Source organism: Schistocerca americana, chromosome 10, assembly GCF_021461395.2.
Source record: "Schistocerca americana isolate TAMUIC-IGC-003095 chromosome 10, iqSchAmer2.1, whole genome shotgun sequence".
NCBI classification, from domain to species: domain Eukaryota; kingdom Metazoa; phylum Arthropoda; class Insecta; order Orthoptera; family Acrididae; genus Schistocerca; species Schistocerca americana.
This window is the reverse complement of record NC_060128.1, coordinates 88,426,368-88,441,133: the sequence shown is the minus strand read 5'-3', so window position 1 is coordinate 88,441,133 and position 14,766 is coordinate 88,426,368. Positions and strand designations below refer to the sequence as shown.

At 45.2% G+C, this 14,766-nt stretch overlaps 1 protein-coding gene across 1 annotated transcript in view; it reads right to left on the bottom strand.

Moving 5' to 3' along the window:
- Positions 1-14,766, bottom strand: part of LOC124552257 (zinc finger protein 1) — a 212,507-nt gene that overhangs the window by 127,520 nt on the left and 70,221 nt on the right. The window contains exon 2 of the mRNA XM_047126538.1: positions 6,837-7,096. Within this exon, the coding sequence (XP_046982494.1) occupies positions 6,837-7,096 (260 nt within the window). The remainder of the gene's footprint in view (positions 1-6,836; positions 7,097-14,766) is intronic.

The window sequence follows — 14,766 nt, the reverse complement described above, 5'->3', positions numbered from 1 at the left end:
TTTGCGCGCCTTGAGTTATGCTGCTTTACGACATGTAAGTTTCTGGCTATGGAAGCGCAAAAACCACAGCACAGTATCATGTATAAACTCATAGGCGTTCGAAAAAGCATCCAGTCGTGTCGAAGAGAATAAAGACATGTGGTGTAGCGAAAATCCTTGCCGCAGTGGTCACACCGGTTCCCGTGAGATCACCGAAGTTAAGCGCTGCCGGGCGTGGTCGGACTTGGATGGGTGACCATCCAGCCGCCATGCGCTGTTGCCATTTTTTCGGGGTGCACTCAGCCTCGTGATGCCAATTGAGGAGCTACTCGACCGAGTAGTAGCGGCTTCGGTCAAGAATACCATCATAATGACCGGGAGAGCGGTGTGCTGACCCCACGCCCCTCCTATCCGTATCCTCCACGGAGGATGACACGGCGGTCGGACGGTCCCGGTAGGCCACTTGTAGCCTGAAGACGGAGTGTTGTAGCGAAAACAGTGTCGTCAGCGCAGAGGAAGCTGCCGGTTTACAGATCGAGATGATTCGACGTGTATCGATATAGCTACTTCCGTCGGTCGCAGCGTGGTGTTAAGCCGTCGACACACGGGCCGTGCTGTCGAACGTTAACGTTGAGCGTGCCAAGTTCAACGCGCTGCTGAACGCTCAGGAACGATGCGACTTGTGAATACGGTACGTGGGCCCCAACGTGGTATACGCGATCACAACGCATTCCAGCGGCAGTTTGAGGGATGTTTCTAGTTCGTAAATCACACTGTCTACTCAACGGGCGCGCGTAAAATTACCACGTTAGCTCTATTAAAACGCACGTTTCCTCCATCGTCCACGAAAAGGAAAGTACCATGTCCAATCAATAAGGACACAGGCTTATAAAAGCTCCATTACAAACAGTGCGGTACAAATTTGGGATACTTCTCCGCATAAGATAAACATTATTTCATCATTCCCACATTTTAGTAAAACCCGAAGGTCAGTCTTGCTCGATCACTGTTCCTATCCAGTAGCAGAATCTTTGCAACATGTAAATTACGAAGCGTAAAAGAAAAAGGAAGTAAAATACCTTTATACAAGTAGCGCAAGCTGTCCTGTAGATTAAGCCAATCGAAGTCACCCCTCAAAACAAGGTGAACTTATATTTACATAACATCAAATATTATAGCATATACTTATATTAAACTAATAATAAAGTATCAGAACCTAATAAAAACGCGAATGTTAGGAAAACTAATTTGGAAGTGTTAAGACGCGAACCACAGCCTCGACAAAAACTCATTGTTGGACACAGACGCTACCCACTACGCTAAACCAACATCATGCTCTATGCAGTAAATCATATTACGTTACACCTTACTCAAAACGTTAATCGTAGATAATTATGTTACTAACTGAAATTTAATAATAACAAATTGTACCAAGAACAATGCGTTTTGGGTGGATCTTCAGTGTGTCGCTGCCTTCAAATAGCCTACTCTCATAATACGCAAGATACAATAATTCTTTTGCCACGAATATGACGTTTCTCATTATCTTATTGGAACGAATCAGACAACTAACAACGGGTTTTGCAGTGATTCTAAATTTGCTGGTGCTCAGAAACGGCATATAAACATGTTGTTGTTGTTGTGGTCTTCAGTCCTGAGACTGGTTTGATGCAGCTCTCCATGCTACTCTATCCTGTGCAAGCTTCTTCATCTCCCAGTACCTACTGCAACCTACATCCTTCTGAATCTGCTTAGTGTATTCATCTCTTGGTCTCCCTCTACGATTTTTACCCTCCACGCTGCCCTCCAATGCTAAATTTGTGATCCCTTGATGCCTCAAAACATGTCCTACCAACTGATCACTTCTTCTAGTCAAGTTGTGCCACAAACTTCTCTTCTCCCCAGTCCTATTCAATACCTCCTCATTAGTTGCGTGATCTACCCACCTTATCTTCAGCATTCTTCTGTAGCACCACATTTCGAAAGCTTCTATTCCCTTCTTGTCCAAACTGGTTATCGTCCATGTTTCACTTCCATACATGGCTACACTCCATACAAATACTTTCAGAAACGACTTCCTAACACTTAAATCAATACTCGATGTTAACAAATTTCTCTTCTTCAGAAACGATTTCCTTGCCATTGCCAGTCTACATTTTATATCCTCTCTGCTTCGACCATCATCAGTTATTTTACTCCCTAAATAGCAAAACTCCTTTACTACTTTAAGTGTCTCATTTCCTAATCTAATCCCCTCAGCATCACCCGATTTAATTTGACTACATTCCATTATCCTCGTTTTGCTTTTGTTGATGTTCATCTTATATCCTCCTTTCAAGACACTGTCCATTCCGTTCAACTGCTCTTCCAAGTCCTTTGCTGTCTCTGACAGAATTACAATGTCATCGGCGAACCTCAAAGTTTTTACTTCTTCTCCATGAATTTTAATACCTACTCCGAATTTTTCTTTTGTTTCCTTTACTGCTTGCTCAATATACAGATTGAATAACATCGGGGAGAGGCTACAACCCTGTCTCACTCCTTTCCCAACCACTACTTCCCTTTCATGCCCCTCGACTCTTATAACTGCCATCTGGTTTCTGTACAAATTGTAAATAGCCTTTCGATATAAACATTAAACATATAGGTTTGAAATGAATGCCAATACGGCGCCTCACAACTCTGTACTGAAGGGGGACGGCGTACGTGTGACGTAGGTGGCGTTGTGCCATCTCATTGGTCAACGCTCAGACGCACGCTCAGAGTATCTGACATGCCAGATATTGCTCTGGACGTTCGGAAAGACTCCCGAGCCTGCTATTCCACGTCAGAAACTCGGCACGCTCAACGCCCAACGTTCGGATGCACGGTCCGTGTGCCGACGGCTTTAGGTAGAACGATTAGTGTAAGCTTTTCCCCTCCAGCACAAAGAGAGGCGGCTGGGTGGGTCGGACAAACTCGACGTGGAGCGACGTTGCGTTCCTCAGACTTCGCGTCGGAGACAGGCGGGCCTGCAGGAAGATGGCGTCATAGGGCAAAGTGCCGACGGGCGCAGGAATGTAAATAGAACGCACGCGTTTATAGCGCGAATGTGCGCCGTGTCGCGTCGCCGTGTTTGTTTCGGTAAATAAACACGCCGGGGCAAGTGTCCCTGCAACTAGGGGGAGTGGGGGAGGGAGAAAAAGAAACGAAAGGTCGCCTACGACCGGACACAGACTTCCTGACTGCCGGCGGACGAATGGCGCGTGCGGCGGGCAGTAAAACTACTGTAAAACTGCAGGATGTTGTCGGCTAACTTCCGTCCCGCGGCAGGCAAGTAGCTGCGTCACAGAGGACCTGTCAGGCTCTGGGTCGGGCGAGCAGGTTAAAAGGCTGTGCGGCCGCTTTCTACGTCTCCATCGGAATATACATCTACATCTACATCTACATCTACATCCATACTCCGCAAGCCACATGACGGTGTGTGGCGGAGGGTACCTTGAGTACCTTTATCGGTTCTCCCTTCTATTCCAGTCTCGTATTGTTCGTGGAAAGAAGGATTGTCGGTATGCCTCTGTGTGGGCTCTAATCTCTCTGATTTTATCCTCATGGTCTCTTCGCGAGATATACGTAGGAGGGAGCAGTATACTGCTTGACTCTTCGGTGAAGGTATGTTCTCGAAATTTCAACAGAAGCCCGTACCGAGCTACTGAGCGTCTCTCCTGCAGAGTCTTCCACTGGAGTTTATCTGTCATCTCCGTAACGCTTTCGCGATTACTAAATGATCCTGTAACGAAGCGCGCTGCTCTCCGTTGGATCTTCTCTATCTCTTCTATCAACCCTATCTGGTACGGATCCCACACTGCTGAGCGGTATTCAAGCAGTGGGCGAACAAGCGTACTGTAACCTACTTCCTTTGTTTTCGGATTGCATTTCCTTAGGATTCTTCCAATGAATCTCAGTCTGGCATCTGCTTTACCGACGATCAACTTTATATGATCATTCCATTTTAAATCACTCCTAATGCGTACTCCCACATAATTTATGGAATTAACTGCTTCCAGTTGCTGACCTGCTATATTGTAGCTAAATGATAAAGGATCTTCCTTTCTATGTATTCGCAGCACATTACACTTTTCTACATTGAGATTCAATTGCCATTCCCTGCATCATGCGTCAATTCGCTGCATCCTCCCCCATTTCAGTACAATTTTCCATTGTTACAACCTCTCGATATACCACAGCATCATCCGCAAAAAGCCTCAGTGAACTTCCGATGTCATCCACAAGGTCATTTGTGTGTAATGTGAATAGCAACGGTCGTAGGACACTCCCCTGCGGCGCGCCTGAAATCCCTCTTACTTCGGAAGACTTCTCTCCATTCAGAATGACATGCTACGTTCTGTTATCTAGGAACTCTTCAATCCAATTACACAATTGGTCTGATAGTCCATATGCTCTTACTCTGTTCAGACTTCCACCCACCGCGTCATTGAATACTTCGTGGTGCATTTATTGGTACGTGACGCGGTAAAACTCTGTCCGAACAAGCCTTGCAAAGCCCAACGGTACCGACCGGCCGCCGTGTCATCCTCAGCCCAGGTGTGTCACTGGATGCACATATGGACGGGCATGTGATCAGCACACCGCTCTCCAGGCCGGTTTGTCAGTTTACGATACCGAAGGCGCTACTTCTACTTCCACATTTACATCTATATTTATACTCCGCAAGCCACCCAACGGTGTGTGGCGGAGGGCACTTTACGTGCCACTGTCATTACCTCCCTTTCCTGTTCCAGCCGCGTACGCTTCGCGGGAAGAACGACTGCCGGAAAGCCTCCGTGCGCGCTCGAATCTCTCTAATTTTACATTCGTGTTCTCCTCGGTATAAGTAGGGGGAAGCAATATATTCGATATCTCATCCAGAAACGCACCCTCTCGAAACCTGGACAGCAAGCTACACAGCGATGCAGAGCGCCTCTCTTGCAGAGTCTGCACACTTCAGTTTGCTAACCATCTCCGTAACGCTATCACGCTTACCAAATAACCCTGTGACGAAACGCGCCGCTCTTCTTTGGATCTTTTCTGTCTCCTCTGTCAACCCAACCTGGTACGGATCGCACACTGATGAGCAATAATCTTGGTCGAAGGAGTGTTTTGTAAGCCACCTACTTTGTTGATGGACTACATTTTCTAAAGACTCTCCCAATGAATCTCAACCTGGCACCCGCCTTACCAACAATTAATTTTATATGATCATTCCACTTCAAATCTTTCCGTACGCTTACTGCCAGATATTTTACAGAAGTAACTGCTACCAGTGTTTTTTCCGCTATCATATAATCATACAATAAAGGATCCTTCCTTCTACGTATTCTCAATACATTACATTTGTCTATGTTAAGGGTCAGCTGCCACTCCCTGCACCAAGTTCCTATCCGCTGCAGATCATCTTGCATTTTTGCAACTTTCTAATGCTGCAACTTCTCTGTGTACTACAGCATCATCCGCGAAAAGCCGCATGGGACTTCCGACACTATCTACTAGGTCATTTATATATATTGTGAAAAGCAATGGTCCCATAACACACCCCTGTGGCACGCCAGAAGTTACTTTAACGTCTGTAGACGTCTCCCGATTGATAACAACATGCTGTGTTCTGTATGTGTGTGTGTGTGTGTGTGTGTGTGTGTGTGTGTGTGTGTGAAATGATGATTAAATGGACACCCTAGCTGCATACAGGCGTTGATATACTTATTTGGGAACATGTTGAAAATGTGTGCCCCGACTGGGACTCGAACCCGGGATCTCCTGCTTACATGGCAGAGTCTCTATCCATCTGAGCCACCGAGGGCACAGAGGATAGTGCGTCTGCAGGGACTTATCCCTTGCACGCTCCCCGTGAGATCCACATTCCCAACAGGTCACACCACTACATTCGTAGCGCGCCTAATAGATGTTTGTCCATCATTCTCATTACTCGTGGCAGATTAATCTAGCAAGTCCCGTAAGAGTTTGGGCATAGCGTGTGCGTTCGCACAAGAAGGTCAATGGCCGGGAAGCCATATTTTAACTATATGTGAAGGTAGTATCTGTTCCCGAAAGAACAGTTACCGTTGATGACAATGCAACTTTCGTTAGAATGAAATGATAATTAAATTGATACCCTAGCTGCAAACAGGCGTTGATATACATTTTATTTTCAACATGTCCCCAATGAAGTATATCAACGCCTGTTTGCAGCTAGGGTGTCCACTTAATTATCATTCCATTTTAACGAAATCTGCATGGCCATCAACGGTAACTGTTCTTTCGGGAACAGATAGTACCTTTCTCTTTCTCTTTCTCTTTCTCTTTCTCTTTCTCTTTCTCTTTCTCTTTCTCTTTCTCTTTCTCTTTCTCTTTCTCTTTCTCTTTCTCTTTCTCTTTCTCTTTCTCTTTCTCTTTCTCTTTCTCTCTCTCTCTCTCTCTCTCTCTCTCTCTCTCTCTATATATATATATATATATATATATATATATTGAACCATAAAACGCAGGTTGTGATACGAAATCCAAAAATCCAATATGGTAACTCCCAAGCTCCTCACATCGAATGCTAACCAAAGTTCCTGTTGTCTTCGATACTGCATGTTACGTCAAAATGATGTCGTGTGTTGATAGAGTGTTGTGACGCGAATGTTATCCGCGGCCGTTTCACGATCCGTAGCAATTTCCCGACCCCGACGATGCCGGCCTAGACGGAACTTTCTGACATTGCTTAGACGTCTAACACAGTCTGCACAGAATCTGACGAACAGTCCGACTCCGACAAAATCAGAGCTACAGGTTCGCGCGCGCCAGCAGCAAGACACTGTGAGTGAGCGGCAGAGGGTACTTACGACTGTGGCGTTGGGCGAGTGCAGGAGCTCGTGCTTCTCCAGCTGGTCCCTGGTGGCGAAGGTGACGCTGCACTGGGGGCAGGGGTAGGCACCGCCGGGCGTCGGCGTCGGGGGCGAGATGGCGGCGGGGGCGGCGGAGGCCGCGCTCCTGGGGTGCTCCGCCTCCACGTGCTCGCGCAGCGCCTGGAAGCCCGGGTAGGCCTTGCGGCACTGCGGGCACTCGATGTGGAAGAAGTCGGCGGGAGCGGCGCCGGAGGCGGGCAGCGGGGGCGACGTCGCGTCCGCGGGGGCGGCGGAGGCGGAGGGCGCCGCGGCCGACGCGGAGGTGGCGGCCAACAGCTCCGACTCCTTCGCCGTCGGGGCCGCCGGTAAGGGGACTGTGGACAGAGAGAGAGCGACAGGTGTCAGCTAGCGGCTAGCGCGTGGGAACGCCTCCAGAGGAGCAGGGGCGTCATGGACAAAGACAAGGCACAGATCTGCAGTATATTGCAAAATGGTGCAAGATCGTAGTTGCAGCTTGTCTGAGTAACGGCTTCCAGGGCAACAATATTCTGATTTTTCAGTGCCGTCAGCCGGCGACAATGGCCACAGGAAAAAAAGATTTTCTGACTCGCAGCTCATACACACGTCAACGAATATCTATGTTTCTTGCCTTAAAAGATAGGCAGCAGCACATTTCTTGTGCAACGTGTAATGGTACTTGAATTACGTAACCATTACGGCACCTCACCTGAACCTCTCGATACCAGTAATATTCTACTGTATTTCTGTTAACTACTTAACATATTTCTGAGACAACATTCAGATTTGATTTCACTTTTGATACATCGATATGTTTATGTTGCAATGATATTATTTTTATGGTTATTCTTTCTTTTGTCACTATGATCTTTGACGTACTTGTAACTCTGATTTCTGGGCGCGTAAGCGATTGTTAGTTAGTTGTTGAGTTGTTAGAGAGTCGGACCTTGATAAAGTCAAGTCGTGGACGTCATGTTGGAAAGACGCATAACGTAGTTCGCTTATAACATGAGAACTTTAACAGTGACTGTGAGAAAGATGTTTTCAAGTATGTTTTGTGTTGTTTTGTGTTTACGTGATATTGCAATAAAAGCAATTAAAAGGAAGTGTAACGTAAGTTAGGAGTGCTGATTACTATTTTTACATCACCATTGTCCTGCAAAAGTGTAATCTTCAAGAATGGTTTGTGAAGCGCATCTACAAAACTTTTGAATATAGCAGAATAAAACCTAGGCCTCTTTGCATCCGAGCTTGGAATCATAACCACCTAGATTTTCGACGATTGAGCCATGATTTTAGAACGAGACCAGCGTGGGAAACACGAAAAGATGAGTGCCTAGTTTTTTCATTATTACAAGAAATGACTTTATTAACTGTGCTCTAATGACACCTGCCACATAATAACTTTGTTGTTGCCCGATAATGCAGTATTTAGCAGCGTGAGCAACACCACAATCGTTATTAAAATTTTGACCTTTGTTGTGGTAGGGTTGTTAGAAACGCCTTTGTAGGCAACACATCTGCTGCTGCTGCAGCAGTACTGGTTACATGACACGTCTTTTAGTTGAGGCAGAATAGTAGTGGTCCAACTTTCATAAGCTCGTGTGTTACTGAAGTCAGTTCAGTGTTAGCAAGGAGTTTTTCTTGTTGTTTCAATTTTTTTTGACCACGGGTTCGCTAACTTTTACTTCAATGTTAAATCCTAGCTACTAAACATAAATCATAATGAAATTTTAAAAAATAACAAAAAATGTTATTAATACTTTTTCGCGGAGGACTTGTTCGCTTGTCGCGGAACAGTTTGGGAAACCCTGCTTTAGGCTCAGGTGCACAACAAGAAATTTATAATTCTTAATTTTAGTATGAAAGGATGACTATAGGATTTCACAATGGGCTAATATTTTCCCACGTTCTGGGGTAACTTCGGCACGAGCAAATTTAGGTCGAAGTTTTGTTCATTTTGTTACCTACCAGTACTTAATCCTTTAAACAGAATTCTTTCCCATTAAAAAGACACGTATTTCCTTGGCTGATGAAGGGCTTAAAAGGCACCATGGCCCAAAACGTCATTTCGAGGTTTGAAACATGCAAATTAAATCCGTACCAATGAACGAAAATGAAGTTGACGCGGCAGGACAGGCATTCTCAGAACAGCTAGAGGAAAATAGGAGCGCTGGGAAGCTGTTGTGTAAAATAAATGAGCTCAAAAAGTCTATAAAAGAAACCTATTTTCTGTTACTGAACTGGGCAGCTTTCTGTAATCAGTTTCGTTACGATTTAAATTGTGTGATGCTTTTAAAATGATTGATATCGTAAAATAAAGTAATTAGCATTTTTCTCGTTCATTTTATCTCTTTAAATTTTTGTTATTTAAATTCAGGTGGTTCAAATGGCTGTGAGACTTAACATCGGAGGTCATCAGTCCCCTACAACTTAGAACTAGTAAACTTAACTAACCCAAGGACATCACACACATCCATGCCCGAGGCAGGATTCGAACCTGCGACCGTAGCAGCAGCGCTGTTCCGGACTGAAGCGCCTAGAACCGCTCGGCCACCACGGCCGGCTGTTATTTAACTCAGCTTTTTCCTAAACAAACGATTCACTGGACTAAGAGTGTTAACTATATAATCGTTTTTGGTCGGTTTAATGTGGGTTCAGCCCATTATTTAGCTTACTGTGAGCGGATTTGAACTTTCGGGACGAAGTTAGCCCAGGTAAAGATGACATGGCCCCAATTTTTTCAAAAATTACTGCGCGCATTAACAGTTTGTAAAATATGATAACGCCATATTGAAAAAAATGAAATGATCGTATGACATTGTTGGCCGGGAGGCCCCATTCGGTGACGCCACATCGGGGACTTGCGAGTCAAAGATAATAAAAATGATGATAGACACATAACACCCAGAACCCTGCCGTGACTCGAACCCTGGCTCCCTACGCGATAGGCGGTAACGCTACCCCTACGCTACGGAGGCGGACAACGCCATATTAATTTAATCACACCTGAGTGACATACGTATTAAAAACTATAGGCCTACTACGGTTTACTAGTTTCTACTCAGCTAATCAGAACCCAACATGTCAATATGTAATATTGAGCCAACAATACCGCAGCTTATTGCACGAATTAATTGTTGACATTTACAACGCTTGCGGAATGATTTTTCAGTCTGTAGCGGAGAGCGAACTGATTTGAAACTGCCTGGCAAATTAAAGTGCCACAAAGTTTCATTTAAACTGCTGTCCTGTTCATTAAGAAGTAATAACACTGCAAGACAAGTATTACTAAAAGGAACCGTGTAGGCCTTTATATCTCACGGCGCCCAAAATATACGGGGTGTAATCCGACAAATGCTGACTCCATCTTGGGATCAGGAGCTTGGGACAGCGTGTGGTCGATGAACTATAGTACTACTGCACCGATAACCATTACTCTGATACAGTTTTATAAGGTAAGCAGTTTCGACGTTCCAATCGCGTCATCTTCAGGCTTGTGGGACGAATGACACCAGTATCTCTCGTTCATGAATAAGACAGTTGCTGCCACATGTATGAAGAACACACTTGATAATGTTCAGATAGCTACGGAACCAGATACGGATATTGGTGGCTTGTCTTATACATGCAAGAGTGGTACTCGGTGTCAATCGTGCGACAAGTCTGAAGAAGGCGTAACTGAAATGTCGAAACTGGTTGCCTAATGAAACGGCTGTTGGTACAGTATTATTGCATATTCATGGAGGGTTCAATAATATGACCACTTAGGGACAATTTAAAACATAATTTCATGATTTTTCTACAATTTTTCATTAGTCTATTCCTGACTAATCCGGGACTAATAAAAGCAGCATAATTTCGATTCTGTAAGTTTGAGCATAAAGAAGGAGCTGTAGGAATACGACATTCAAAATCGGTAGCGATTAATAAACGAGGCGAGTACTCCTGCGTAAGATGGTTGTCATGAGAAAGAGAATAAGTAGTTTATTATTCTCCTCAACAAGGGATTCAGTGCAAGAGAACAATAGCAGTAGCACTGTCATTATGGGTATGATGTAGGAAAAAAAATTAAATGATCGTGTGGCATTGTTGGCCGGGAGACCTCAACCGAGGAAGTTCGGCCGCCAAGTCTTATTTCAGTCGACGTCACACTGGACGGCTTGCGTGCCGGTGATGAGGATGAAACGAAGGGCTTATTTCAATAGTGGTACAAGTCAATTTCTGTTCATTCTGAGATACAGACTCCTAAAGTTAAATGAGCGCTGAAAAATCTGCAGTTGAGATACCAGAAATATTCAAGCATATGGCTTCTTGCTAGAGATTAACCTTTCTTTCTGCTTGTTTCGAGCCGGTGTGGCCGAGAGGTTCTAGGCACTTCAGTCTGGTTGCAGGTTCGAATCCTGCTTCGGGCATGGATGTGTGTGATGTCCTTAGGTTAGTTAGGTTTAAGTAGTTGTAAATTCTAGGGGGCTGATGATCTCAGACGTTAGGTCCCATGGTACTCAGAGCCATTTGAACCATTTTTTGTTTGTTTCGACCATTAATTTCAGAAGCATTATAGACAAAAGGCTCTGAGCACTATGGGACTTCACTTCTGAGGTCATCAGTCGCCTAGAACTTAGAACTACTTAAACCTGACTAACCTAAGGACATCACACACATCCATGGCCGAGGCAGGATTTTAACCGCTCGACCACACCGCTCGGCCACACCGGCCGGCCATTATAGACAGAAAAGTGGAGGTAAAGGACTTGAAATAAGCCCTTCATATGATAATGAGAACAACGCAACACCCAGTCCACGGGTGGAGAGAATCCCCGGCCGGGAATCGAACCCGGGCGCGCTGCATTGTAGGCAAGCACGTTACCACTTTTTTTATCTCATTTTCTTCGTTATTGTTCGATGTATTTATTCGGGTCGGACGCCCCATGACGCATTTTCAATTTCATCCCTAAGCTATTAACTTAGTTTTTATTTTTTTTTTTTTTTTTTTTTTAATTACGGAAGACAGCTAATCCTCTGACCGAATACGCTGAGCTACGGCACCGGCTGAAACCCAGCTAAGCAGCCGAACTATGAAGTGGGAGAAAGCTCGTACGACGAAACGAAGAGGCTGTCGTGGAACAGGGAGGAGTGCAGTGTAATAACTGCTGCCAATCAGTTTTCGGACCGGGACCTGAGAAGAGACGGGCTGAAGAGACATCGGCGAGTGTACTTACAGTGGGTGAACGGCTCGAGGTCCAGCATGTGAGGCGCCGAAGCTGGTACCACAGGCAGTACTGTGCTCTGCGGTGACTGTGGCTACGAGACCGCGGTGGTGCAGGTGTGGGTGGGAGGGCTAGGACTGGAGGGGAGCGGCTGTTGGCGGGGGTTGGGGGGGGGGGAAGAAGAGACAGAGACAGAGAGAGAGAGAGAGAGAGAGAGAGAGAGAGAGAGAGAGAGAGAGAGAGAGAGAGGCGGCGTCTGGGCTCCCCAGCGCCTACCTGCCGAACGGCAGAGCACAAAAAGCGACCTGTCCTCTTCTCCACTCCCCCCTCCCCCGCCGCTAGCTAGGGTGGGTGGGCCTCAGGGTCTCTCTCTACCTGCACAGCGAAGCCGATGGTGCGGGACCGCAGTACTGTGTGTGTGTTCTGTTGCTGTCCTACCCTGCCCTCTTACAGAGAACTGCTCTGGTATGCACCCTCACGCCTACCGTAGCTCCTAAACGTATTCTCTACGTGACCTGCTGGACCGTACTTCAGACCACCGTTACAAGCGTCAACTTAAAATTTGCACCCCGCCCCCCCCCCCCTCTCTCTCTCTCTCTCTCTCTCTCTCTCTCTCTCTCTCTCTCTCTCTCTCTCTCTCTCTCTATATATATATATATATATATATATATATATATATATATATATATATATATAGGGTGATTCAAAAAGAATACCACAACTTTAAAAATGTGTATTTAATGAAAGAAACATAATATAACCTTCTGTTATACATCATTACAAAGAGTATTTAAAAAGGTTTTTTTTCACTCAAAAACAAGTTCAGAGATGTTCCATATGGCCCCCTCCAGACACACGAGCAATATCAACCCGATACTCCAACTCGTTAACCACTCTCTGTAGCACATCAGGCGTAACAGTTTGGATAGCTGCTGTTATTTCTCGTTTCAAATCATCAATGGTGGCTGGGAGAGGTGGCCGAAACACCATATCCTTAACATACCCCCATAAGAAAAAATCGCAGGGGGTAAGATCAGGGCTTCTTGGAGGCCAGTGATGAAGTGCTCTGTCACGGGCTGCCTGGCGGCCGATCCATCGCCTCGGGTAGTTGACGTTCAGGTAGTTACGGACAGATAAGTGCCAATGTGGTGGCGCTCCATCCTGCTGAAATATGAATTGTTGTGCTTCTTGTTCGAGCTGAGGGAACAGCCAATTCTCTAACATCTCCAGATACTGTAGTCCAGTTACAGTAGCACCTTCGAAGAAAAAGGGACCAAAAACTTTATTGGCTGAAATGGCGAACAAATGTACAACTAAATGAAACTTTATAGCTCCCTTAATTCGCCGACAGATAGTGCTTAGCTCTGCCTTTTGTCGTTGCAGAGTATTAAATTCCTAAAGTTGTGGCATTCTTTTTGAATCACCCTATATATATATATATATATATATATATATATATATATATATATATATATATATATATATATATATATAGAGAGAGAGAGAGAGAGAGAGAGAGAGAGAGAGAGAGAGAGACACGGTGTTTGTATGGAGTGTAGCCATATATGGAAGTGAAACATGGACGATAAATAGTTTGGACAAGAAGAGAATAGAAGCTTTCGAAATGTGTTGCTACAGAATAATGCTGAAGCTTAGATGGGTAGATCACATAACTAATGAGGTGGTATTGAATAGAATTGGGGAGAAGAGGAGTTTGTGGCACAACTTGACCACAAGAAGGGTTCGGTTGGTAGGACATGTTCTGAGGCATCAAGGGATCACCAATTTAGTACTGGGTGGAGGGTAAAAATCGTAGAGGGAGACCAAGAGACGAATACACTAAGCAGATTCAGAAGGGTGTAGGCTGCAATACCAATAATCAAAACAAATGTTTAAGACAAAATGTACGTAGTTATTTTTTATGTAGACTCTGGTTCTGCTATAAAAGAATGGGGCTTCCCATTTGAAATTTTATAGTTTCCTCCCGCCCCACCCACACGGGGCTCAGGCGGGGGGCTAATTTTAGCACCAGAAGATGTCGCCCTCGAAAATGATCAACTTTGGATTCTACTCATTTTTTCGTGTAAAGATTGTTTTTCGAGTTATTCTGGTTTGTCAACTAAAATTTACACCATATACAAGGTGTACATAAAGTCCGTGAACACTTTCTATTTGTTGATCAAGAACTAAACATTGTACAAAAAAAAATGGTTCAAATGGCTCTGAGCACTATGGGACTCAGCTGCTGAGGTCATTAGTCCCCTAGAACTTAGAACTAGTTGAACCTAACTAACGTAAGGACATCACAAACATCCATGCCCAAGGCAGGATTCGAACCTGCGACCGTAACGGTCTTGCGGTTCCAGACTGCAGCGCCTTTAACCGCACGGCCACTTCGGCCGGCCAACATTGTACAGATGTCATACATATTGCATTTTGAAGAGAAACTCTTAAAGTTTTTTTCTTACAAACATTCGACATGCGAACCATGAGTGACCCGGCAGACGTCAATACGGTAATCGTATTCTTGCCATACCGGTCCCAGCGTGGCATCGTCGACTGTGGCAGTCGCTTCCCGTATTCTCTCCCGGAGCTCTGCTACATCACGTCGGAGAGGCGGTGCATACACCAGATCTTTGATGTGTCCCCACAGTAAAAAGTCACACGGAGTGAGGTCTGGTGATCGGGAAGGCCATTTC